Here is a 26,186-nt window from a genome sequence, read left to right on the forward strand (position 1 = left end):
CCTCCACATTAGTCACTCAGTCTTTTTTGGCTGGTGGTCACAGACCTATGGTGTCTCTAAGCAACGTCAGTCTTGTCTGTCACTTCGACAGGAAGCTGAGCATCACACAGACTGAGACACACACTGTGACATGATTCAGAGCAACAGCCCATGGGCCCTATGTATGAAGATGAATGGTGATATGAACATCTGAAGAAATGCAGACCCCAGCTTCAAAGACCTTGGCCTGTGCAGATCAGAGCCCTCAGATCAAAGCAAATGAGAGATTGTGATTTTGTTGTAGGTCCAAACCCCCTCTTCCATCAACTTAACAGGAGTCAGATCACTAACTCGCTCTGGTCCAGGGAGTTACGTGCGGCCGAGCCTGCCATTATGACAGGCCACCAGCAGTGCAGTGGGCTTGGGTTGGACAAAAACGTATTTTATTCCTGGCTTCAATACTGCCACAGGCAGTGCACTTGTTTTTGGTCGCAGGTTCAAATTCGGCTTGAAATAAAGATACATATTTCTGTAGCAGTCCAAATATCAGGGTAGCCTAGTGTTTAGAGCGTTGGACTAGTAACCGGAAGGTTGCAAGTTCAAACCCCCGAGCTGACAAGGTACAAATCTGTCGTTCTGCCTGTTAACCCACTGTTCCTAGGCCGTCATTGAAAATAAGAATTTGTTCTTAACTGACTTGCCTGGTTAAATAAAGGTAAAAAAAAATAATAATAAAAAATAAAAATTGGTTGAGCCAGAAATGAGCCTTGCTGTCACATGATTCACTATTGACAGTTTTGCCGCGAACATCAGTAGCTAGTTAACTACATGACTTTCTTTAGAGAAGGTTAAATCTCTGACTTCTCTAGCTACTTGGCTAGACTTGATCGCTTTGTTTGTAATAACATTATTTAGCGGCAGTTAGTTATTTAAGACAACGTTAACCTATTCATTTTGACCCATTATCTGGCAGTTTAAATAAAACGAGTAAATTATCTCCGGTGACAGTCGGCTAGCTAAGCTAAAGTTAGCTAAAGTTAGCGAGCATCCGCGGTAGGAAAGGCAAGAAGGTAGGTTACAATACATTTACTTTAGATACATTGAAATATGACCAGTTACACAATAAAACAAACCATTATGGTCTGCATTGATTTTCAGGGTGAAATGACGAGCGTGGACGTGATTTATGAAAATATTCACTTCAGGCACGATCCGAAATGGTCTGTTCGTGTTCGCATGGGTCACCCGGACCAGGGCGGCTTGATGATCTGCGTCGCTTGTGTCATTGAGATGATGGAAAGCAACAACGTTGCGGTATGATATCTAAATATTCAACATGTTTTATTAACCACATATTGTTATTTCTGCTACAACAGCTAACATGAGCTGCCATCAACCCTTATTATGCACTTGGCTACACCTGTGGTTCCATCATTTGAGTGTCCAGGGTATCTTGAAAGGCGCAAATAAAATGTATTATCATTATAATGACATCTCTTGCCCTTCAATAGTCTGTGAGAAAGTCTGTGGCGCTGTCAGGGATCAGTGGGATCCTGAAGAGCTGTCCTGGGGCTCTGAAGGAGCTGCTACTGCAGGACCACAGGGTCTGTCTGCATTTCACAGCATCTTTACTGGGTAAGAAAGATACACACACGCACACACACACAATCAAACAAAGCCTTGCTTTATCGCTACCATTATTTGACTCTGTTTTCGGTACAGGGATGCTTCACACAGTAGAGGACCCAGCCACTCTGGAGCAGGCCATACAGGGTAAGAGGAAAGCTTAAATGGCCTGATTATACACACGGCCGCTTGAGAATGCTCACTCTTTACTGACTAAATCATAATATCTTTGTACTATTTTCTGGTCTATAACATGACCAGGTTCATTGGCTCTCCTAGTCTGGGTTAAAGAGAGATATAGGTTGTTGAGTGCCTCAGCAGAATTGTTAATTAGAGTGTTGTTGGTTATGGAACCCCCCCCCCCCCCCTCTCTCTCTCTCTCTGTGTCTTGGTTCAGTGCTGGTTCAGCTGCTCTTGGAGTTACAGAGTGAACAGTATGTGTGCTACATCCTGGATGAGATAGACACACAAGTGAGTATCACTGTCTCTCTGTTCCAAATTCACTCAGAAACAAAGAGACAGGAATAAATGCCAGATAGAATCTCATGCCTACCCATCGTTTGTACACTAAGCCTGTCGATAGACTTGGATTTTCCACTGTTTTGGTCATCACTTTATTGGCTTTGTCTGTTAATATTAACATGTTTCTCTCAGTCCAACACTCCGTGCTTCTACACCTGCATTGCTTGCTGTTTGGGATTTTAGGCTGGGTTTCTGTACAGCACTTTGAGATATCAGCTGATGTAAGAAGGGCTATATAAATACATTTGATTTGATTTGGATTTGATCTTTACACCAGCAGATGACTGGGTCTAGTACCAGAGAGACACACACACACACACACACACACACACACATCAGTTGGGTAAAGCCAGCTTGTTTGGTAAACAGTTGAAATGTTGGCTCTGTAGTCTGTGTTGTTGTGTCACCTTGGGAAACAGTAGAAACTCTAGAGTAAGCAGCAGGTGGTAGGGCTGACTGTAGGGTTGACTGGGGATGATAACAGCGGGCTGAGGTGTGGACAAGTCCTCTCACACTACTAGGAAGAAACTTGATTAGATTCAAACGATGGAATAAAGAAGTTGGTGCACCTTTGTTACTGGAGGGAATGGAAGGGTTGTGGACTAGCTGTCATTGACAGACGGACAGGAAGGAAGTCATACTGTATTCTAGGAATGGATTGAATTGGTTGGTATGAATTTAGACACAAAAGTGTGTGAAAATGATTGTAGAACTTCCTCTGTCCCATGTCCAGCTGTGTGACCAGTCCAGTGTGAGGGGTTTCCTGCCCACCTTCACCTTCTTGGGGAAGCTGGTAGATGCTGTTCCTTCCCTGCCACAGAGCCTGGCCTCCAGCCATGGTGAGACTGTGTTCCACACCTCCACCATCTCTCACCAAGCTCACATTAAAATGCTCTTCATCTCCTTTGTGCTACCTATTGAGTGTTTACCTTCGATCACCCTCAATGCGTACTCTGCCATATTTCTTTTAGCACCATTACCTGTGTAATGACCAGGTACTTGGTCCATTAGTCATTTGTATCTTAACTTAGGTCAAGTGGGGCTGGCATATTATTGAGAGGTTTTAGCCTGTGTGGTGGTGAGCTGTGTGTGTTATTGTGAATTTGGTTTTATAGTTTGGCCACCAGCCAGAGTTGCTGAAAAACAGCACTACTACTTTGACTGCCTGTCTGCCTGCCTCCTGCTGTCTGCCTCCTGCTGTCTGCCTCCTGCTATAGCCAATGTTTGCAATAATGATGAAAAGGGAACATTAATTGGACTGCGTGTCTGTGCCTTGCTCGTATTTGATATGCTGCCTATATAGCTGCATGTATAACTCCCCACTTGAGTTTTGCATTGGGGCAAAAAAACAATCTGCATTTTAACCACATACAAGGCCCTCTAACTGCTATTTAGTCTCTCTGTGATAATGTTAGTTGCCTACGGCATGAGTAAGCTACCTACAGCTGTTCCACGTCTGGGCACCCGAACGATCTAGGCAGCCGAGCTCGAATCCCGACCGGTAACCAGAGTCTGAAAATGGGCGAGTTCATTTTCATCACCCAGTGCCCCGGATGCTTATGTTTGCAATACTGTGACAACAGACCTCAAGTTTGTACAAACATGTTGAACATGTATTTTTTGTGCAACATGTAAATAGCTGTATGTAGCCTAATTCCCACCCTGAAAAAAGTAAATGAAATTGTGCTTATGCTTAATAACCTGCTGGGGTATGGAATGCAATAGTTGTAACATGTCGACCATGTCTTCTGTGTACAACGTTCATTGGAGATCAAGGGGGCGGGGGAAGCAGCAGCAGAGCACTGAGCAGCAGCCAATCAAGGAGGGGGGAGCGGCAGTGAGCGGAGCACTGAGCAACAGCTACGTAGGTAGCAGAGTGGGCAGCAGCTACAAACAGTTGAAGTCAGAAGTTTACATACACTTAGGTTGGAGTCATTAACTTGTTACCACTCCACAAATTTCTTGTTAACAAACTATAGATTTAGCAAGTCGGTTAGGACATCTACTTTGTGCATGACACAAGTCATTTTTCCAACAATTGTTTACATACAGATTATTTCACTTATAATTCACTGTATCACAATTCCAGTGGGTCAGAAGTTTACATACTCTAAGTTGACGGTGCCTTTAAACATCTTTTACATTCCAGAAAATGTCATTGCTCTAGAAGCTTCTGATAGGCCAATTGACATCATTTGAGTCAGTTGGAGGTGTACCTGTGGATGTATTTCAAGGCCTACGTTCAAACTCAGTGCCTCTTTGCTTGACATCATGGGAAAATCAAAAGAAATCAGCCAAGACCTCAGAAAAGAAAAGAAAAAAAATGGTAGACCTCCACAAGTCTGGTTCATCCTTGGGAGCAATTTCCAAATGCCTGAAGGTACCACGTTCATCTGTACAACAATAGTATGCAAGTATAAACACCATGGGACTATGCAGCCATCATACCGCTCAGGAAGGAGATGCATTCTGTCTCCTAGAGATGAATGTACCTTGGTGCGAAATGTGCAAATCAATCCCAGAATAACAGCAAAGGACCTTGTGATGATGCTGGAGGAAACCGGTACAAAGGTATCTATATCCACAGTAAAACAAGTCCTATATCGACATAACCTGAAAGGCCGCTCAGCAAGGAAGAAGCCACTGCTCCAAAACCGCTACAGGAGGGACTGGTGCACTTCACAAAATAGATGGAATCATGAGGAAAGAAAATTATGTGGATATATTGAAGCAAAATCTCAAGACATCAGTGAGGAAGTGAAAGCTTGGTCGCAAATGGGTCTTCCAAATGGACAATGACCCCAAGCATACTTTCAATGTTGTGGCAAAATGGCTTAAGGACATCACAGTCAAGGTATTGGAGTGGCCATCACAAAGCCCTGACCTCAATCCTATAGAACATTTGTGGGCAGAACTGAAAAGGTGTGTGCGAGCAAGGAGGCCTACAAACCTGACTCAGTTACACCAGCTCTGTCTGGAGGAATGGGCCAAAATTCACCCAACTTATTGTGGGAAGCTTGTGGAAGGCTACCCGAAACATTTGACCCAAGTTAAACAATTTAAAGGCAATGCTACCAAATACTAATTGAGTGTATGTAAACTTCTGACCCATTGGGAATGTGATGAAAGAAATAAAAGCAGAAAAACCATTCTCTACTATTATTCTGACATTTCACATTCTTAAAATGAAGTGGTGATCCTAACTGACCTAAGACATGGAATTTTTACTAGGATTAAATGTCAAGAATTGTGGAAAAACTGAGTTAAATGTATTTGGCTAAGGTGTATGTAAACTTCCGACAGAAATCTCTTTATGTTTTGCCACAAAACTTTGCCAGAAAATCCGGAACCGCAGCCTCTTCGTAATAGTTTTGTGTGTGTGGACATTCAGTGTTTTACTATTTTGTCTAAGCAGCGCGGTGTCATGAGTCCATGTGGATTGCCACTATTGACGGTGCCTGCCTGCCTGTCAGCGAGTTCACGCCTCCCAGCTGATACACAGGCACTGAGGCCCTGAATAGAGAGGGAGAGAGAGAGTACAGTAGAGGGGGAGAAACTATTCAGCACAGAGAACTCAACTCACAAATAGTAGCCACAGCTTGTTTTTAATCATCTGTCGAATTGATGTCATTATTTTCCTTTACATTACTTTGCATAGTGTTGAAATGCACAGGCAGACGTGTTTTCTCCCTCCTTTCTCTCCTCCCGTTTGTATTGTGATGTAGCCAGACCTGGTTGGAGCCGGGAGTCTTTCCTGGCTGGCTGCCTCTGGAGTCTGACGGGCCTCTAACTCTCAGGCTGGCTGGCTTGTATGAGCAGCTCAAGCTGGCTGCGTCAAAGTTAAACAAACTCAATTCAACAGGGTGTCTGACTGAGTCTGGTGTGTAGTATCAGCATGCCATGCTTTATACACACAACGGTCTGTTCACCGCTACTCTCAGCCAAGAGTGTAGCTGGGGTTTAGTTCCTGCTTTGTTCACTGTTTGTTTTCTCACCCATCGGTCATCGCCCTTATGTTCTGTCTGTCTCTGCCTTATTGTGTGTATGTGTCTCTCATTTCCTCTCCCCCCACCTCCCTTTTTTCATTCTCTCCCTCTCTCCCCTCCTCGCTCCCCCTCCCTCTCTCCCCTCCTTGCTCCCCCTCCCTCTCTCCCCTCCTTGCTCCCCCTCCCTCTCTCCCCTCCTCGCTCCCTCTCCCTCTCTCCCCTCCTCGCTCCCTCTCTCCCCTCCTCGCTCCCTCTCTCCCCTCCTCGCTCTCTCTCTCCCCTCCTCGCTCTCTCTCTCCTCTCCTCGCTCCCTCTCTCCCCTCCTCGCTCTCTCTCTCCCCTCCTCGCTCCCTCTCTCTCTCTCGCTCCCTCTCTCTCTCTCGCTCCCTCTCTCTCTCTCTCACTCTCTCTCTCTCTCGCCCCAGTGCCCCTGTTGGAGCGGTTGTGCTCCACGCTGCTCTACCCAGACGAGAGTCTGAAGGCCTCAGTCTTCTACGTGTGGCAGAGGGTGTGGGGGGCGGGGGGAGCGGCCCAGTCCCTGCCCTCCCCCCTCAGAGACAGGGTGTGTGTGCTGCTGATGCAGACCCTGTCCCACGCCTGCTCCTCTCAGCTCACCATCAACTGCCTGGGTGAGAACCATCATATTGTAAGGGGGAGGTGCTTATTACCATATAATAAGCGGTAGTATCATATATGTGCATGTAACCTAACATTTAGCATGAATCAGTGAATATGGAAGTGTGTTTTCTGTTTGTGCGTCAGGCTTCCTGAAGCAGCTGCTGAAGCTGGGTGAGGTGGTGTCTGTGCTGATGAACAGCCCCTGTGAGCAGATCCGGTCTGATCTGGATCAGAGCCTGGACCAGGACCAAGAGGCCCAGTCCAGCACCCACCTCTCCCTGGAGCGCTGCTCACTGCCACTCATACTCAAAAAGGTTTTCACCAATCTACCACCATCTTTTGTTAAAATGTGATAGCAGCAGTAGAAGATGTCTTTGACTGATTACATTGAGTGTCTAAAAAACGGCAGTGTTTGAAGACATTGTCATGACGACTAATGTGTGTGTGTTGTAGCTGTTGCTGTGTGGGGATGAGACATTGCAGGTGGCCAGTGCTCAGTGTATGGCTGCTATCCTGGTCCACTCCCCCAGCCAGTACTGTGCTTCCTTCATCCAGGCAGACGTACCCGGTGAGAGAACTTGTTTGAATGTCTGAGACGCCACTCTGTGAGCGTATCTTTCTCTCCTGTGTCTCATCATTCTCTCTCTCCCAGAGTTTCTGTTTGAGCGTCTGAACAGTGGCAGTGAGGTGCTGCTGTGGTCCGTCTACAGCTGTCTGCTGCTGCTCACTGAGGACCCGCTCTTCTTCTCTCAGTGTCACTCTGTCTACGGTGAGAGAAAGAGGACATACACACACACTCACAGTATGGCATCATAGAATTACTGAGCAAGACGTAAAAGTCACAGTGTGTGTGTGTGTGTCAGGTATTGAGTCTCTGGTACGCAGTCTGAAGGAGGCCCTGAGGCTGACTAACGTGGAGGTGCAGAGACAGGGCCTGCTGCTGCTCACAGAGATACTGGAGAGGTGAGGCATCAGGTCTGTCTACCTCATGCATAACAGCTGGTCTATTTGACATTTTGTGAATGTATCGCAATTTGTCCTTTACGTTCAGTGAAAGTGACAAGACTGGTCTCAGTGCTGAACAAGCACTAGAGAAAGGTGTGAGAGAGAGGGGTAATTTGACCTCATTCACAGTATCTCGTATTTTAAAATGTATTTTTATTTAACTAGGCAAGTCAGTTAAAAACAAATTGTTATTTACAATGACGGCCTACAGCCGTGGGTTGTTCTGAGGATTTTCCAGGTTCCTCTGGGCTGTCCAGCGTTGTTGTGGCAACAGCCTGCCTGACCACATCTCTAATGGTGCCGTGTGGCTGACATCAGAACATCACTGTGGAGCGCTGTGACAGAGAGGTCACAGCTGTTTATTATCGGTGTGTCTCTCTCCAGGCAGCCTGCGGGGGTGCGTCTGTTCCCCAGCGCTCCAGGGTTTGTGGCCGTGGCAGAGTCAGTGCTCTCTGGAGTCTGCTCCCCCAGTCTGCAGGTGGCAACACAGGCAGCCCACGCTGCCACCGCCCTCCTCAGGTACACAGACAGACGGATGGACGGACGGACGCGTGCTGGCTGTGAGCACCACAAACATGAGCTAAATGTTGTTTTCTCTCTGTACTGTGTGTCTCTGTAGGGTGAACCACCAGTCCAGCCCAGTACAGTACAAACAGCTGGAGAAGCTGGTGGAACACATTATTGCTCGGTGCACTGAGCTGCCCTTACCTGCCTCCTCACGGTGCCGAGTGAGTCAGTCTCTGTTCACCTTTGAGTGTCAGCAAGGGGGGGGAACTCCACTTCACTTCAGGAAACACCATTGGAAAGGTTTCTTGACTGTGTCCCTGTTACTCTCTCTTCCAGGTGAGCCTCAGAGGAGATGAGCCCAGCAGCCAGGCCTCGAGAGCGGGAGGGTTTCTACTCCAGGCCCTGGTCTGTTTCCATGCCGCCTGCACGTCAGTGAGGCAGAATGCAATTGTTGCAGTCACCGATAACATTTACCCCCCGCCCCACCCCCCTATTTCCAGTGTGTTTAATGTGTGTCTGTGTGTTCCAGGCTAGTGAAGCAGTGTTCCTCTGAGCCTGGCCTGAAGGAGAATGTGTTCACAGCTCCATCCAAGCAGGTTCAGGGTCAGGACCCGCTGGAGTCCCTGTGTCTGTGTCTGCTACACTGCTGTGACACTGTTTGCATCCCCACCGTCACAGTGAGCCCCGCCCCCAGCACACACACGTTCATGCACCATGTGTGTACACATTCACACACTGTGTGTGTGTGTGTGTGTGTGTGTGTGTGTGTGTGTGTGTGTGTGTGTGTGTGTGTGTGTGTGTGTGTGTGTGTGTGTGTGTGTGTGTGTGTGTGTGTGTGTGTAGAGGCATTGTGAGCTCGCCCCCAGCGCCCAGATGCTCCAGCACTTCTTCTCCATCCTGTCGTACCAGTTCTCCCTTCTACCCTCCCTCATGCCCCTCTTCGCTGCCAAACTAGGTGAGGCATGTTGTCCGGGGGTAGGGGGATCATTGTTTTCCTCACCCCCAGGTAAAATGACCCATGTCTCCTCCTCCATTCTTCTTCCTCTCTTCTTTCCAGCATCCTCTGGTTTCTTCAGGCTGGCTCTGGAGCACAAAGCTGTCCTCTGTGCAGGAAACCGGTAACAGGAGAACCTGAGAACACACACACACACAGACCACTATCACCCCCCCCAGACAGACAATTGCTAATGGCTCTGTTATAGTGTGGACTTGTTATTGAGTGAACCCAGTAAAAGTGCCCAGGAAAGTGAGAGGTGACACACAGAAGCTTCTTTCACGTCACTTGGTTTCAGTCTGGCCATGAAAGCTCTTCTCTCATCGGTGGATCAGTCTTGTCTGCTGGCTATGTGGTTGTGCTATGAGCTGTAATGAAACTGAGTCCAAAGTGCATTTGGATATTTTTTTTTAACTCAATTGAAATGCTAAGTCAGAACATTTACTGCACACAGGAGTAGGTTTGATACCATTATTATATACAGTGGGGAGAACAAGTATTTGATACACTGCCGATTTTGCAGGTTTTCCTACTTACAAAGCATGTAGAGGTCTGTCATTTTTATCATAGGTACACTTCAACTGTGAGAGACGGAATCTAAAACAAAAATCCAGAAAATCACATTGTATGATTTTTAAGCAAATATTTTGAATTTTATTGCATGACATAAGTATTTGATCACCTACCAACCAGTAAGAATTCCAGCTCTCACAGACCTGTTAGTTTTTCTTTAAGAATCCCTCCTGTTCTCCACTCATTACCTGTATTAACTGCACCTGTTTGAACTCGTTACCTGTATAAAAGACACCTGTCCACACACTCAATCAAACAGACTCCAACCTCTCCACAAAGGCCAATACCAGAAGGCTGTGTAAGGACATCAGGGATAAAATTGTAGACCTGCACAAGGCTGGGATGGGCTACAGGACAATAGGCAAGCAGCTTGGTGAGAAGGCAACAACTGTTGGTGCAATTATTAGAAAATGGAAGAAGTTCAAGATGACGGTCAATCACCCTCGGTCCGGGGCTCCATGCAAGTTCTCACCTCGTGGGGCATAAATGATCATGAGGAAGGTGAGGGATCAGCCCAGAACTACACGGCAGGACCTGGTCAATGACCTGAAGAGAGCTGGGACCACAGTCTCAAAGAAAACCATTAGTAACACACTACGCCGTCATGGATTAAAATCCTGCAGCGCACGCAAGGTCCCCCTGCTCAAGCCAGCGCATGTCCAGGCCCGTCTGAAGTTTGCCAATGACCATCTGGATGATCCAGAGGAGGAATGGGAGAAGGTCATGTGGTCTGATGAGACAAAAATAGAGCCTTTTGGTCTAAACTCCACTCGCCGTGTTTGGAGGAAGAAGAAGGATGAGTACAACCCCAAGAACACCATACCAACTGTGAAGCATGGAAAAGCATCATTCTTTGGGGATGATTTTCTGCAAAGGGGACAGGTCGACTGCACCGTATTGAGAGGATGGATGGGGCCATATATCGCGAGATCTTGGCCAACAACCTCCTTCCCTCAGTAAGAGCATTGAAGATGGGTCGTGGCTGGTTCTTCCAGCATAACAACCACCCGAAACACACAGCCAGGGCAACTAAGGAGTGGCTCCGTAAGAAGCATCTCAAGGTCCTGGAGTGGCCTAGCCAGTCTCCAGACCTGAACCCAATAGAAAATCTTTGGAGGGAGCTGAAAGTCCGTATTGCCCAACGACAGCCCCGAAACCTGAAGGATCTGGAGTTGGTCTGTATGGAGGAGTGGGCCAAAATCCCTGCTGCAGTGTGTGCAAACCTGTTCAAGAACTACAGGAAACGTATGATCTCTGTAATTGCAAACAAAGGTTTCTGTACCAAATATTAAGTTCTGCTTTTCTGATGTATCAAATACTTATGTCATGCAATAAAATGCTAATTAATTACTTAAAAATCATACAATGTGATTTTCTGGATTTTTTTGGTTTAGATTCTCTCTCACAGTTGAAGTGTACCTATGATAAAAATGACGTACCTCTACATGCTTTGTAAGTAGGAAAACCTCCCAAATCGGCAGTGTATCAAATACTTTCTCCCCACTGTATAGTGTATAAAAGACAACATCTATCTTTCTTAGTTGTCCCTCCCTCTCTTTTTTTCACACTCACTCACTCTTTTTCATCTCACGGTAGAAACCCAGCTCTGAATGCAGCCTGCTGTGGTTTTCTGCAGAGGCTCAGTGTGTCTCTTCTGTCCCAACCAGACCCTGCAGCCAGCATCCTCCCACAAGGTACTGACACAACACATTAGCCACGAAAAACACAGTAGCATTAAGGTTTCACGTCACAGTAAAGCTCTTTGGTAGCACTTAAAGTCTGTGGAGAAGGCCTTTGGACTTTATTATGCCGGGTAACGTGGGGTTCTGTTTGTGACTGTGATGCAATTCAATAATGAACAGGTCTACTGAGAGCTGGTGTCAGTGTTCTCTCTCTCTCTGTGTGTGTGTGTTCCCCAGACTGTGAGGAGATAGAGGCTGTGTTGAGGTCCAGCCTGCCCTCTCTGTGTTGTCGTGTGTGTGAGTGGCCCTCTCTGTTGTGTGAGTCCCCAGTGCCCCAATGTGACCCTGCCGGCCCCAGGGCCACTCAGTACTGTCTGCTCACATTGCTGCACCTGGCCCTGCAGCATGGAGACAGGTACTTGGGGACATGTAGACACTGGCTCAGTTGTATGGTTATTAACGACACGGCATTGCTTTGAAAGATGTCTGTTTACTGCGGCCAGTGATTTACATAGCATGGGAGGGTTATGTATGTGTGTCTATACACTGAGTGTACAAAACATTAGGAACACCTGCTCGTTCCATGACATAGCTTCACCTGGATACACCTGGTCAGTCTATCATCCCTTATTGATGTCACTTGTTAAATCCACTTCTATTAGTGTAGATGAAGGGGAGGAGACAGGTTACAGAAGGATTTGTAAGCCTTGACATATGGATTGTGTATGTGAGCCATTCAGAGGTTCAAAGGGCGAGACAAAGGATTTAAGTGCCTTTGAATGGGTATGGTAGTAGGTGCCAGGTGCCCTGGTTTGAATGTGTCAAGAGTCAACAGTTTCCCGTGTTTGTCAAGGATGGTCCACTACCAAAAGGACATCCAGCCAATTTGACACAACTGTGGGAAGCATTGGAGTCAACATGGGCCAGCATCCCTGTAGAACGCTTTCAACCCCTTGTAGAGTCCATGCCCCGATGAATTGAGGCTGTTCTGAAAAAAGGGTGCAACCCAATATTAGGATGGTGTTCATAATGTTTTGTACAATACAATTTACTTCCTGTACCTATCACCGTACCACCAATCGCTGTGTGTGTGCTCGTGCACCATAACACTTTGTGTGTGTGTGTGTGTACCAGGCTGCTCCCTGACTCCAAGGTGTTCTCCTGTGTGGTGACTCTGCTCTGCTCGGTGCAGGAGCAGGGAGACTCGGCCCTGCCTCCCTGTGTGCTCAGGTCTGCCCTCTACCTGCTGTCTGTCACACAGGACAAGAGCCCCGACCTGGACTGGGTAAGTCAACTCATTTCAATAGGATGATAATAGTGGGCTGCTGGCGCTCTAACAACATGTAATACATTGCAGAAGGGTTGTTCATTCCTTGGAGTATTTAACTGAAGTTGTAGTCTATGAAATAGAATCCCACTTCGGTGCAAAAGGCTCCAACTAACACTCTTCATTCTTGGAACTCGGTTATGGAGTTACATCAACTATATATGCCTTTCTTTTTGAAAGCTGGTTATTAATGATACCGAAAGAGAGAGAGTTTTCCCTTTTATGTCCACAACAGTGCTAACACAACTCTAGTCCTCAACCCTTTGATGCGTACGATCACGTATTTGTGATCGTTGATGAGTGCTCCCTGCAGCGTACGATCTCAAATATGTGATTGGAACAGTAGCAACAGAACGTATGACGCAACAAACGCATCTTAACGGCATTGTCCTCTGAACAGCATCTAAATATTTTATGGTACTGATGGAAAATAAACGTCTTAAACTTTATTCCTCAATTTGACCATTTTATTGTAAAAGATGAATGCGAACTTCATCATCCAATCATCACACGGAACACATCCACAGCCAAACTCATTCCATAAGCCAGTCTAAATGACAGGTTGTGCTGATGTACCACATCTCTGGTGAGCACAAGAGACTAATGTAATGTTGTTTAGAAAATAAATGCGTGTCAACTAAGCTGACAGCAGCTAAATTCTTTATGATGGCAGCCATGTTTTTTATGTTTGACTTGGCAAAAACTCCCTAATCCCAGAATGCCATTCACTATAAGACACAAAGTCAAAGATGGCTGCGCTCATTGCCTAAAAAATATGAACTTAGTTTAGCCACTTTTCAGCATATTACAAATCGTAAAGGTACTTGTTACAGTATATACAAGAACCGGAGCACATGACTTGACAAGCCGTTTACTGTTTTTGACAAATCACAAAGTAAATAAAATGTTTTCACCTCACAGATCATCACACCAAATACAAGCCTACTGCCTAGCCTAACTGTAGAGCGAAAGCTAAATAGGGATGAAACCATTTTAGGGCAGTTTGTGGGGGGGGTTAATTTCATTTATGGGGTGTTTTCAAGTCCATGGGAGTAGAAATGGGGGGATAGTATTGTGGGGGGATATGATGCAGGAAATATTACTATGTGTAAGAACCGACGCTGGAGTTGAGAAGCAGGTACAGGGAGTCAAACATTTAATGAGTAACAGACAAGACAGAAACAGCTTCAGCTCACGAGTAACAAAACAACATAGGAACGTTAATGTGGAAGCGAGGAACAGAGCTGGGGGACAGACAGATATAGGGAAGGAAATAACAGGTGATTGAGTCCAAATGATCGCTGATGCGCGTGACGTGGGAATTAGGTGGCCGTAATGATGGTGGCAGGAGTGTGTAATGCTGGGAAGCCCAGCGCCCTCGAGCACCAGGGGGGAAGAGCGGGAGCAAGCGTGACAGTACCCGGCGTCCCACCTGGGTGAGCCTCATGGGCCGGCCGAGGCACGGGCGCTGTACAAGCCGGCTGGGTGTAAAAACCTTGACGAACCGGTAGAGGTGGCGAGCCCGGCCGAGGCGTGGGAGCCTGGCGAGCCCGGCCGAGGCGTGGGAGCCTGGCGAGCCCGGCCGAGGCGTGGGAGCCTGGCGAGCCCGGCCGAGGCGTGGGAGCCTGGCGAGCCCGGCCGAGGCGTGGGAGCCTGGCGAGCCCGGCCGAGGCGTGGGAGCCTGGCGAGCCCGGCCGAGGCGTGGGAGCCTGGCAAAAATCAGAAAGCATGATTTGTCACCAGTACTTGAAAATGTGAATAAAACAGTAACTACATTATGATCCATACATACATATGGTGTGCTACAGCAGAAACAACAACAAGATATGCAGAAAATAAGCCACTTACTTTGATAGGAACGCACACATGTCCAAAGTCCAATTTGTAAGGAAAGCAACCATGAAGGCAATGCGGGCGCCAGCCAGAAAATGTGCTGGAGGGAAACGTTTGTGCAAGCAAGGCCTGTTCTGAGTAGAGATGCGCAATGTCTTCATACTTGATCTGGGGAAACACTGGGGAAGTGCTTGGGCTCTCGTTGAAGAGAGAAGTTTGTCCGCTCAGTAAAGCCTCAAACGTAAATTGTCCTCAGCCGTGAAATGGGCTAGTTATTGTGCAAATTAACAAGGAGGTGGAACACACCTCAATTCAAACTGTTAGAAAATAAAACTTGTTAGAAAATAATTTGAAATTGACTAGTTGAAACATAGCCTATATATAATTAGCAGGCAGCGTGCCTTGTTTTGAGGGCAGCGCGGGTAACTGTCCTGTTGCGTAACAATCACATGGAGCAGTGCAAGCATTCTGACATCACGCGCATGAAAAAACTCAGGCAGGGGCGACTGTTAGAGACATTTGGAACTCACAGGGAATTAAGGACATGGGTCTGCATGTCTCCATTATTCCTCAACACCTTATTGGTAAATTAAGTGGTTGATGAATGTACAAAGCCATAGCTCCTCTGTTTCTTGTTAGTCAAGTCACAACAAATGACCTTAAGCATCAGAGTTGTGCACCTGTAAGACTTCCTTCTCATTCTTTAGTCCTCTGCCCCCCCACCCCCCCATCTCTTGTCCAGGCTCCTCTAAACTGCATCAGCAAGGCCCTGTCCTCCAGCCCCAATTTCGCCTCCCTCTACACCCACCACCCTCCACTCCTACACTTCCTCTTCCGCTACCCAGAGCTGGCCGAGCACTTTGGGCCCCGGGTCCTGGAGCTGTGGTTGTCCCACCGTGCTCAGGCCACACCGCAGTCAGACACAAACAGTAAGAAGACAGAGGGCCTGTCAGAGCAGAACCAGGATCCAGACAACACAGCCCTGCTGACTCTGCTGGAGAAGAGCCCCACTGTCATACTGAACTTGCTGGTGAGGGAGGGAGACCCCATGTACTGTCCAGAGACTGGGCACAATCCTGTTTCTTTGCCAACCCCAGCTCTCTGCATGAACCCCTGCTTCTCTGTGTCTGTAGGGCATGGTGTGTACCAGCGAAGCTCCCCTGGCAGAACGTGCTGTAGAGGTGCTGGGCAGTTTCCTGCAGGGCCGGCGGAGCTGTAAGGCCGGCATGTGTACCCTACTCAGACCCACTCTGCTACAGGTGCTCCAGAGACTGGGCCTGGAGAGCAGCCAGGGGACAGGAGGTGAGGAGAAAAAATTTGAATATACCATTATTTATATATATAGTCTATCTATATAATTAGCCATATATCCTCATGTTACAAATACAGTTGGGAAAGATAACTGTATACTGAACAAAAATATAAATGCAACATGCAACCATTTTTTACGATTTTACTGAGTTACAATTCATATATAGAAATCAGTCAATTTTAAATAAATTCATTAGGCCCTAATCTATGTATTTCACATGACTGGGCAGGGGTGCAGCCATGGGTGGGCCTGGGAGGGCATAGGCCCACCCACTAGGGAGCCAGAACCAGCCAATCAGACTGTCTCCACAAAAATACTTTATTACAGACAGAAATACTCCTCAGTTTCATCAGCTGTCCGTGTGGCTGGTCCCAGACGATCCCGCAAGTGGAGAAGCCGGGTGTGGAGGTCCTGGGCTGGCGTCGTTACATGTGGTCTGCGGTTGTGAAGCCAGATGGACGTACTGCCAAATTCTTTAAAACGATGTAGAGAAGGGAACATTCAATTGTCTGGCAACAGCTCGGGTGGATATTCCTGCAGTCAGCATGCCAATTTCACGCTCCCTCAGAACTTGAGACATCTGTAGCATTGTGTTGTGTGACAAACAACACATTTAAAAGTTACCTTTACTGTACACAGCACAAGGTGCACCTGTGTAATAATCATGCTGTTAAATCAGCTTCTTGATATGCCACAACTCTCAGGTGGATGGATTATTTTGGAAAATGCTTACTAACACAGATGTAAACACATTTCAGAAAAATAAGCTTTTTCTGTGTATGGACCATTTCTGGGATTTAATCTATTTTCACTTTACATGTTGCAGTTGGTATTTTTGTTCAGTGTAGTTGCAGGGAGAACAAAGCGGCTTCACTCTGTGGCGTGATATCAAGTGCAACAGAAGAAAATGTGCTTTGACATTCCTCTCCTATAGGAGCAGGCAGTAATTGAGAGACTAACTAGAGCAGCTTCACAAACCGCAAGACCACGTCACATCAGTGTCTCAGCATCCCAGACAGCTTTTATCAAGGCTGGGTTACACTGCATACATACACTCTCCTGCCAACCATTCCGGCCGATGGATACCCATAGAGGGTGTGTAGGTTAATTGCTGTAGCGCAAAGGCGCACCACAACTATATGTCCGCTCTGGGGGTGTTGAACTAACTAGTTACCATCAACTCGTTACCATCAGCTCTCCCACTAGAATACGCTGCACAATATCATTTTCACTAATAAACTCAGCAAAAAAAGAAACGTCCTCTCTCTCAACTGCGGTTATTTTCAGCAAACTTAACTAACATGTGTAAATATTTGTATGAACATAACAAGATTCAACAACTGAGACATAAACTGAACAAGTTCCACAGACATGTGACTAACAGAAATGGAATAATGTGTCCCTGAACAAAGGGGGGGGGGGGGTTAAAATCAAAAGTAACAGTCAGTATCTGGTGTGGCCACCTCCTGCATTAAGTACTGCAGTGTATCTCCTCCTCATGAACTGCACCAGATTAGCCAGTTCTTGCTGTGAGATGTTACCCCACTCTCCCACCAAGACACCTGCAAGTTCCAGGACATTTCTAGGGGGAATGGCTCTAGACCTCACCCTCAGATCCAACAGGTCCCAGATGTGCTCAATGGGATTGAGATCCGAGCTCTTCCCTGGCCATGGCAGAACACTGGCATTCCTGTCTTGCAGGAAATCACTCACAGAACGAGCAGTATGGCTGGTGGCATTGATTGTCATGCTGGAGGGTCATGTCAGGATGAGCCTGCAGGAAGGTTACCACATGAGGGAGGAGGATGTCTTCCCTGTAACGCACAGCGTTGAGATTGCCTGCAATGACGACAAGCTCAGTCCGATGATGCTGTGACACACCGCCCCAGACCATGACGGACCCTCCACCTCCAAATCAATCCCGCTCCAGAGTACAGGCCTCAGTGTAAAGCTCATTCCTTCGACTATACATGAGAATCTGACCATCACCCCTGGTGAGACAAAACCGCGATTCTTAGGGTGAAGAGCACTTTTTGCCAGACCTGTCTGGTCCAGCAACGGTGGGTTTGTGTCTATAAGCGACGTTGTTGCCGGTGATGTCTGGTGAGGACCTGCCTTACAACAGGTCTACAAGCTCTCAGCCAATTGCGGACAGTCTGAGCACTGATGGAGGGATTGTGCGTTCATGGTGTAACTCGGGCAGTTGTTGTTGCCATCCTGTACCTGTCCCCAGGTGTGATGTACCGATCCTGTGCAGGTGTTGTTACACGTGGTCTGCCACTACGAGGACTATCAGCTGTCTGTCTGTCCTGTCTCCCTGTAGCGCTGTCATAGGCTCCTCACAGTACAGACATTGCAATTTATTGCCCTGGCCACATCTGCAGTCCTCATGCCTCCTTGCAGCATGCCTAAGGCGTGTTCACGGATGAGCAGATGAGCAGGGACCCTGGGCATCTTTACTGACTATCTAATGTAAATCAAATGCAGCCAAGGGAGTATGGAAATTAGTGTTTTGGCCTCTTTCTTGCTCTTTCATCTCTTTCTCTCGTTAATTATTTCTCCCCTTATCCTTTCCCAATCTCTTTAGCCGTGGCCTCTCTCCCTCTGGTCCTGAGGTTGCTGTGCCTGATGCAGACCAGTGGCTCCACTGAGAATGAGATGGACGGCATCCACTTCAAACTGCTCTACCACGGTGAGGTCACAGCGTCAAAAGGAGTCAGCCATGCATAATTCACTCAGATCTATAGCTTTGGTCTGACGTCATAACTTGTCCACTATTTCTTGCTGTACTCACGCTGTACTCACTCTACATTCAATATCAGTTCAATCGATATTCAAATGCCTTAGGGTTTTTGCTTGCATCAACAAAGCATATGACATAAGCATAAGCTGAATTTGTAGATTAAAGTAGTATTTAAGTATCAATAGCATGTCGGCTTTCTTCTGACTATAGATGTTCTGATCTTGTATTCTGTCTGATGTCTTATTTTGTCTCCTGTCTTACTATGGGCGCGTTCCAGTGAGTAACCTGGCAGGGAAGCTGCAAGCCTCCAACATGGAGTGTCTGCTGCCAGCCTTCAGCTACCTGTACTGTTGTCTGCGTCTGTCACCCCCTCACTGCACTGACAGAGGTGACAAACTCAGTCTGCCACCCTGTCCTTCTCATTAAGTGCAGCACAGCGAGCAGCCTTCATACACGCTGCCACCTGCCTCTCTCTCTCTCACACACACAGTCCCCCAGAGACACAGATTGCGTTGTGCCGTCTGGCCTGTAAGAGAGGCACATACTTGTACAGAACCAGCCATTCACAAGGGCACACAACACACTCACACATTAAATTGGTAGTATGTTTTATATATTGGATAATGTCTTGAGTGTGATCTTTTGGTTTTTTCCCTCCCCAGCTGTGTCCATGCTGCTGTGTAACGCCGGGCTGATGGACCAACTGCAGGCTACGCTGGACCTCTCCTCTTCCCTCTCTCCTCCGTCTGCCCTGCTGTGCTGCTCTCGTCTGCTCCTGTCCTCTCTCGTCACCCTGCAGCACACTCATTCAGCTCAGGTTGTTCTGTCACGCTAACCCTTATGAAGACCTTTACACAGGCTACAATGTAGTACAAAACACACTGGAGTGAGGACAGGAGCAGGGGACTTACCAGGGGGAGACACTGTCCTCTACAGCTGACAGTGGAACACACATTGAATACAGCACTCAAAGCAGAATGTATCAGAGACCTTGATGTTAGACGATACATTTTGTCTTGTACTGTATGACGGTGTGTTGTTGAATAGAGAGCGTCATTGACATAGAGATCCTGTTAAATTACATTCCTAGTTCTATGGTTGTTGCCTTATCATCTTGTCATTTTCTTCCCTTTCTGAATCCCAAGGTCCATAGAAGCATCAGGTTGAACCTGGGCAGCACGGTGCAGGCCCTGGTCTTTGGGAAGAGGAAGACAGGCAGCCTCTTACTGGGTAACAACGCTCCACCACACTAAGCAGAGCAAAGCAGCATTGTTACACAGGCTTTAATTCTGTTATGTTTTCCTTCCTCCAACAGAGGAGTTGGGATAGAAATGTCCCGCTGGTTGTGTATCTCTGTCTCCCTGTTGTATGAGTGGGCTGTTAGGGTGATCTACGGTCTCTCTCCTCCGCTTCCGCCTCCTCCCTCTCTCTGTTTTCTCTCTCGCTCTCCCACGCTCTTTCTGCTATCTCTAATTTTCTCTTCTCTCCCTTAGAGGGGTCTAATATCTCAGTGTACATGAGTGTTTGACAAAAGGGTTCTGCAAATGGCCACCAGCTCCTGGCCTGTGTTTCAGTGTGTTTAATCAGATCTCCCACTGACCTGTAACCCTGTCTCTCCCTTCCTCTCTCTTACCACCCACACTCTTTCTCTCTGCTCATCTTCTCCTTCCTCCCCGTCTCCTGACAATCCTCTTTCAACCTCTCCCCTCTCTGCCCACGTTCTCCCTCTCCTCACCACGGATCCCACACCTTCTCCCTCCACATCCTCTCGTTCCTCTGTCTTCCCTCATTCTGCCTCTCCTCCCTCGCCTTCCACCCCACAGCTAGTTCCCTGAGGCTGCTGCAGGCTGTTCTAGACGTTGACCTGGAGTCTCCAGTGCTGTGTGTGAGTGTTGGCCCCAGGGCAGGACAGAGGCCCCTGGGGGACACAGACAGCTCTCTGCACCCGTTGGGATCCTACGGGGCCCACTGCCTCATCACCGCACTCTACGGCCTCCTGCTGCAGGTCAGACACACCATACACACACACACACTCACACTACAGAGCTGTTAACACCCCAGAGTTCTTCCCCATACTGTTTTTCTTCCTACATTTTCAATTGATTCATTGTTTTCATTGTTGTTCGACAAGGCTGATGTGGTAAAGCACTCAAATGTGTCCTTCCTTTCTACCCTCTGTTTCTCTTTCTCTACAGTGCAGCCTTTTCTAGTCTGTATAGTACACTGGTGTTAATGGCAGGGTTATGGGGATAAACGCACTTCATAAATACTGCGTATCATTACTGTCATCACTTAATGACTGGGTCAGAGCTCTCAGTAACTCTACACAAAGCATCTTCAACTCCTCCTCTCTTTCCCGTTGTCTCTATAGCATAGTTTAGTCCTTGCTGTGTATGTATAGTGAAGAATGCACTTAATGTGTCCCTCTTCCTATATAACCAATTTGGTGTTGAATAATACCACCCTGTATCAGTCAGGGCAGTAGTTCCATATCAGTGGCTGCTCTGTAGAGCGTAGCTCCTCCTCGGTCCACTGTGCTGTGGTGCGCTAAGCCGATGATGTGAGTCTGCACTGGTTTCCAGGATTAGACTGGAACTCTCTGTGGACCTCCTCCTCTATAGCCATCTGCCCTTCGTCACTGTTTTGTCCCACTAATCACTAGTCACTGCCTCAGTAGGGGCGGCTGTGGAGTGGGAGGGGTAATGCATTATTAAATAATCCCTCACTCTCTCTTTCTATCTGGTTCTCTCTTTTCTCCATCCCTGTTTGGCTTAATATCTTCTCTCCCCCTCTTCTATTCATCCCTCCAGCTGGCTAAATATCTTTCTGTCCTCCGCCTCTTCCAGAAGCAGGAGCTGTTGCTAAGTGTGTCAGTGAACTGCCTGGGGTCTCTGCTGCGGTTTCTGCAAAGGAGAAGTCCATCTACAGGTACCAGACTCAGACCAATCAAATCAACAGGTGTACACTAACAGTGAAATGTTTCCTTACAGGTCCTTTTCCAACAATGCAGAGTTAAAGATAACAATAGAAATAGTGACACACGGAATAAATACATAATGAATAATGAATAACGAGTAAAAATAACAACATGGGTATCTTTTGGTTATCACTATAGCAACAGCCTTCAGGAACAACAAAAAACACAATATTTACATCTTACAGTTATATATATGCATCACCGTTTGGTATATATATATATATATATACAGGGAGTACCAGTACAGAGTCGATGTGCAGGGCTACGAGGTAATTGAGGTAGCTATGTACATATAGGTAACTGTTAAATGGACGAGGCAACAGGATAGATAATAGACAGTAGCAGCAGCGTATGTGGTGTGTATGTGTGGGGCGTCAGAATGCCTGTATGCGCACGTTATGTGTGTGTGAGCATATGTAGTGTGTGTGTGTTGGGTTGTAAGTGTGTGTGAGATTTAGTTTTTTTTTTTAAAAGGTTAATGTAGTTATACCCAGGTATCCATTTGATTAGCTATTTATCAGCCTTGTTTAGCAGCCTTGTTTAGCAGCCTTGTGGCTTGGGGTTAAAGGATATGAACTGATACCACTTGCCAAGCGGTAGCAGATAGAACAGTCTATGGCTTGGGTTGCTGGAGTCTTCCTCTGACTCCGCCTAGTATAGAGGTCCTAGATGGCAGGGAGCTTGGACCCAGGGATGTACTGGGCCGTACTCACCACCCTCTGTAGCGCCTTGCGGTTGGGTGCCTTGCAGTTGCCGTACCAAGCGGTGATGCAGCCAGTCAAGATGCTTTCAAAGGTGCAGCTGTTGAACTTTTTTGAGGATTTCAGGGCCCATGCCAAATCTTTTCAGCCTCCTGAGGGGAAGAAGCGATGTTGTGCCCTCTTCACAACTGTGTGGGTGTGTGTTTACCATGTTAATTCCTTAGTGATGTGGACACTGAGGAACTTGAAGCTCTCAACCAGCTACACTACAGCCCCATTGATGTGGATGGGGGCGTGCTCGCCCCTCCATTTCCTGTAGTCCACGATCAGCTTCTTTGTGTCGCTGACTTTGAGTGAAAGGTTGTTGCCCTGGCACCACACAGCCAGGTCTCTGACCTCCTCCCTATAGGCTTTCTCATAGTTGTCGGTGATCAGTCCTATCAGCGTGGGCGGGGTGGCAAGTCCGGGATCCAGTTGCAGAGGGAGGTGTTCAGTCCCAGGGTCCTGAGCTTGGTGATTATCTGTTTATTTGGACGATGGTGTTGATTGCTGAGCTGTAGTCATTGAACATTATTCTTATATAGGTATTAATTTAGTCCTGGTGGGTGAGGGCAGTGTAGAGTGCAATAGAGATTGCATCATCTGTGGGTTCAGAGTGTCTGGGATGATGGCGTTGATGTGATATATTTCATGGCTATATATCTTAGTTATTTAGGCAGGTTACCTTGGCGTTCTTGGGGACCAGAACTATGGTGGTCTGCTTCAAACAAGTTGGTATTACATACCGAATAACCTGTTTAAAGGCCTTACATCGGCTACGGAGAACATCCGGAACAGCTGGTGCTGTCATGCATGGTTCAGTGATGCTTGCCTCGAAGCGAGCATAGAAGGCATTTAGGTTGTCTGGTAGGCTCGTGTTGTGGCACCTCGCGGCTTGGTTTCCCTTTGTAATCCATGAAAGTTTGCATGCCCTGCCACATCCGATGAGCATCAGAGACGGCGTAGGATTCAATCTTAGTCCTTTATTGATGCTTTGCCTGTTTGATGGTTTGATGGCTTGTTGGCGGTTGTAACGTGATTTCTTATAAGTGTCCAGATTAGTGACCCGCTCCTTGAAAAGCAGCAGCTCTTGCCTTTAGCACAGTGTGGGTGTTGCCTGTAATTCATGGCTTCTGGTTGGGTTATGTACGTATGTATGGTCACTGTTGGGACAACGTCGTCGATGCACTTATTAATGAAGCCAGTGACTGAAGTGGTAAACTCCTGAATGTTATCGGATGAATCCCGGGACCTATTCCAGTCTGTGCTAGTGCAACAGTCCTGTAGCTTAGCATACGCATCATCGGATCACTTCCGTATTGAGTCCGTCACTGGTACTTCCTGTTTGAGTTTTTGCTTGTAGGAGGATAGAGTTATGGTCTGATTTGCCAATGGAGTGCGAGGAAGGTGTATGGAGTAAAGGTGATCTAGAATATTGCCACAGTGTGTGCTGGTGATTTTGTCTGGGTGAAGTGACTATGCATAGATAATAAACAGCGAGTAGCAGCAGTGTACAAAACAAATGGGGGGGTGTCAATGTAAATTGTCCGTTGGCCATTTGATTAATTGTTCAGCAGTCTTATGGCTTGGGGGTAGAAGCTATTAAGGAGCCTTTTGGTCCTAGACTAGGCGCTCCAGTACCGCCTGCTATGCGGTAGCAGAGAAAGTCTATGATTGCATGACTGGAGTCTGACAATTTTATGGGCTTTCCTCTGACACCGCCTATTATATAGGTCCTGGATGGCAGGAAGCATGGCCCCAGTGATGTACAGGGCTGTACGTACTACCCTCTGTAGCGCCTTACGGTCAGATGCCGAGCAGTTGCCATACCAGGCGGTGATGCAACCGGTCATGCTCTTGATGGTGCAGCTGTAGAACTTTTTGAGGATCTGGGGACCCATGCCAAATCTTTTCAGTCTCCTGAGGGGGGAAAAGTTTTGTCGTGCCCTATTCACGACTATCTTGGTGTGTTTGGACCATGAACGCTAGTTGGTGATGTGGACACCGAGGAACTTAAAACTCATGACCTGCTCCACTATAGCCCCGTCGATGTTAATGGGGACCTGTTCGGCCCGCCTTTTCCTGTAGTTCACAATCAGCTCCTTTGTCTTGCTCACATTGAGGGAGAGGTTGTTGTCCTGGCACCAAACGGACAGATCTGACCACCTCCCTATAGGTTTTCTCATCGTTGTCTGTGATCAGGCCTACCACTGTTGTGTCGTCAGCAAATTTAATGATGGTGTTGGGAGTTGTGTTTGGCCACGCAGTCGTGGGTGAACAGGGAGTACAGGAGGGTACTAAGTACACTCCCTTGAGGGGCCTGTGTTGAGGATCAGGGTGGCAGACGTGTTGTTGCCTACCCTTACCACCTGGGGGCGGCCTGGACACCATGGTGTTGAACGCTGAGCTGTAGTCAATGAACAGCATTCTCATGTAGGTGTTCCTTTAGTCAAGGTGGGAAAGGGCAGTGTGGAGTGCGATTGAGATTGTGTCATCTGTGGATCTGTTGGGGCAGTATGCAAATTGGAGTGGGTCTAGGGTATCCAGGAGGATACTGTTGATGTGAGCCATGATCAGCCTTTCAAAGCACTTCATGGCTACTGACGTGAGTGCTACAGGGCGTTAATCTTTAAGGCAGGTTACCTTCGCTTCCTTGGGCACAGGGACTATGGTGGTCTGCTTGAAACATGTAGCTATTACAGACTCTGTCAGGGAGAGGTTGAAAATGTAATTGAAGACACTTACCAGTTGGTTCGCGCATGCTTTGAGTACACGTCCTGGTAAACCGTCTGGCTCCGTGGCTTTGTGAATGTTGACCTGTTTAAAGGTCTTGCTCACATTGGCTACCAAGAGCGTTATCACACAGTCGTCCAGAACAGCTGCTGCTCTTGTGCATGCTTCAGTGGTGCTTGCCTCGAAGAGAGCATAAAAGGCATTTACTCCTCTGCTATGTTCGCGTCACTGGGCAGCTCGCGTTTGGGTTTCCCTTTGTAGTCCGTAATAGTTTTCAAGCCCTGCCACATCCGATGAGTGTCAGAGCCGTTGTAGTAGGATTCAATCTTAATCCTGTATTGACGCTTTGCTTGTTTGATGGTTCGTCTGAGGGCATAGCGGGATTTCTTATAAGTGTCCGGATTAGTATCCCGCTCCTTGAAAGTGGAAGCTCTAGCCTTTAGCTTGATGCGGATGTTGCCTGTAATCCATGGCTTCTGGTTGGGATATGTACGTACGGTCACTGTGGGGACGACATCGTCGATGCACTTATTGATGAAGTTGACTGAGGTAGTATACTCCTCAATGCCATTGGATGAATTCCGGAACATATTCCAGTCTGTGCTAGCAAAACAGTGTATTCACGCCTCACCATCATCCTGACCTGTCCTTTCCCCCTCTGTCACCAGCCCAGCATGTGGTGTGTCAGCCCTGGAGTCGCTTCCTGCTCTACTCTCTGCTCAACTCTGGAGAGAGCTGCCTGCTGCACCCAGCCACACTCACACTACTCACACTGGTAAGACTGCACCCAGCCACACTCGCACTACTCACACTGGTAAGACTGCACCCAGCCACACTCGCACTACTCACACTGGTAAGACTGCACCCAGCCACACTCACACTACTCACACTGGTAAGACTGCACCCAGCCACACTCACACTACTCACACTGGTAAGACTGCACCCAGCCACACTCACACTACTCACACTGGAAAGACTGCACCCAGCCACACTCACACTACTCACACTGGTAAGACTGCACCCAGCCAA

At 47.4% G+C, this 26,186-nt stretch overlaps 1 protein-coding gene across 2 annotated transcripts in view; it reads left to right on the plus strand.

The window, feature by feature from the left end:
- The first annotated feature begins 788 nt into the window (after positions 1 to 788).
- Positions 789 to 26,186, plus strand: part of LOC110485180 (meiosis inhibitor protein 1) — a 29,272-nt gene continuing 3,874 nt past the window's right edge. For both annotated transcript variants that reach the window (XM_036942436.1, XM_036942435.1), the window contains exons 1-29: positions 789 to 1,049; positions 1,138 to 1,293; positions 1,491 to 1,614; positions 1,702 to 1,752; positions 2,003 to 2,076; positions 2,861 to 2,966; positions 6,539 to 6,742; positions 6,876 to 7,045; positions 7,185 to 7,299; positions 7,384 to 7,500; positions 7,595 to 7,694; positions 8,121 to 8,255; positions 8,356 to 8,464; positions 8,580 to 8,671; positions 8,773 to 8,920; positions 9,087 to 9,198; positions 9,301 to 9,361; positions 11,407 to 11,504; positions 11,730 to 11,907; positions 12,627 to 12,777; positions 15,395 to 15,682; positions 15,786 to 15,954; positions 18,552 to 18,656; positions 18,985 to 19,095; positions 19,370 to 19,524; positions 19,853 to 19,937; positions 20,531 to 20,712; positions 21,554 to 21,635; positions 25,826 to 25,932. In XM_036942436.1, the coding sequence (XP_036798331.1) occupies positions 1,144 to 1,293; positions 1,491 to 1,614; positions 1,702 to 1,752; positions 2,003 to 2,076; positions 2,861 to 2,966; positions 6,539 to 6,742; positions 6,876 to 7,045; positions 7,185 to 7,299; positions 7,384 to 7,500; positions 7,595 to 7,694; positions 8,121 to 8,255; positions 8,356 to 8,464; positions 8,580 to 8,671; positions 8,773 to 8,920; positions 9,087 to 9,198; positions 9,301 to 9,361; positions 11,407 to 11,504; positions 11,730 to 11,907; positions 12,627 to 12,777; positions 15,395 to 15,682; positions 15,786 to 15,954; positions 18,552 to 18,656; positions 18,985 to 19,095; positions 19,370 to 19,524; positions 19,853 to 19,937; positions 20,531 to 20,712; positions 21,554 to 21,635; positions 25,826 to 25,932 (3,579 nt within the window). In that variant the 5' untranslated portion in view covers positions 789 to 1,049; positions 1,138 to 1,143. The remainder of the gene's footprint in view (positions 1,050 to 1,137; positions 1,294 to 1,490; positions 1,615 to 1,701; positions 1,753 to 2,002; positions 2,077 to 2,860; positions 2,967 to 6,538; positions 6,743 to 6,875; positions 7,046 to 7,184; positions 7,300 to 7,383; positions 7,501 to 7,594; positions 7,695 to 8,120; positions 8,256 to 8,355; positions 8,465 to 8,579; positions 8,672 to 8,772; positions 8,921 to 9,086; positions 9,199 to 9,300; positions 9,362 to 11,406; positions 11,505 to 11,729; positions 11,908 to 12,626; positions 12,778 to 15,394; positions 15,683 to 15,785; positions 15,955 to 18,551; positions 18,657 to 18,984; positions 19,096 to 19,369; positions 19,525 to 19,852; positions 19,938 to 20,530; positions 20,713 to 21,553; positions 21,636 to 25,825; positions 25,933 to 26,186) is intronic.

Source organism: Oncorhynchus mykiss, chromosome 13 (genome assembly GCF_013265735.2).
Source record: "Oncorhynchus mykiss isolate Arlee chromosome 13, USDA_OmykA_1.1, whole genome shotgun sequence".
NCBI classification, from domain to species: domain Eukaryota; kingdom Metazoa; phylum Chordata; class Actinopteri; order Salmoniformes; family Salmonidae; genus Oncorhynchus; species Oncorhynchus mykiss.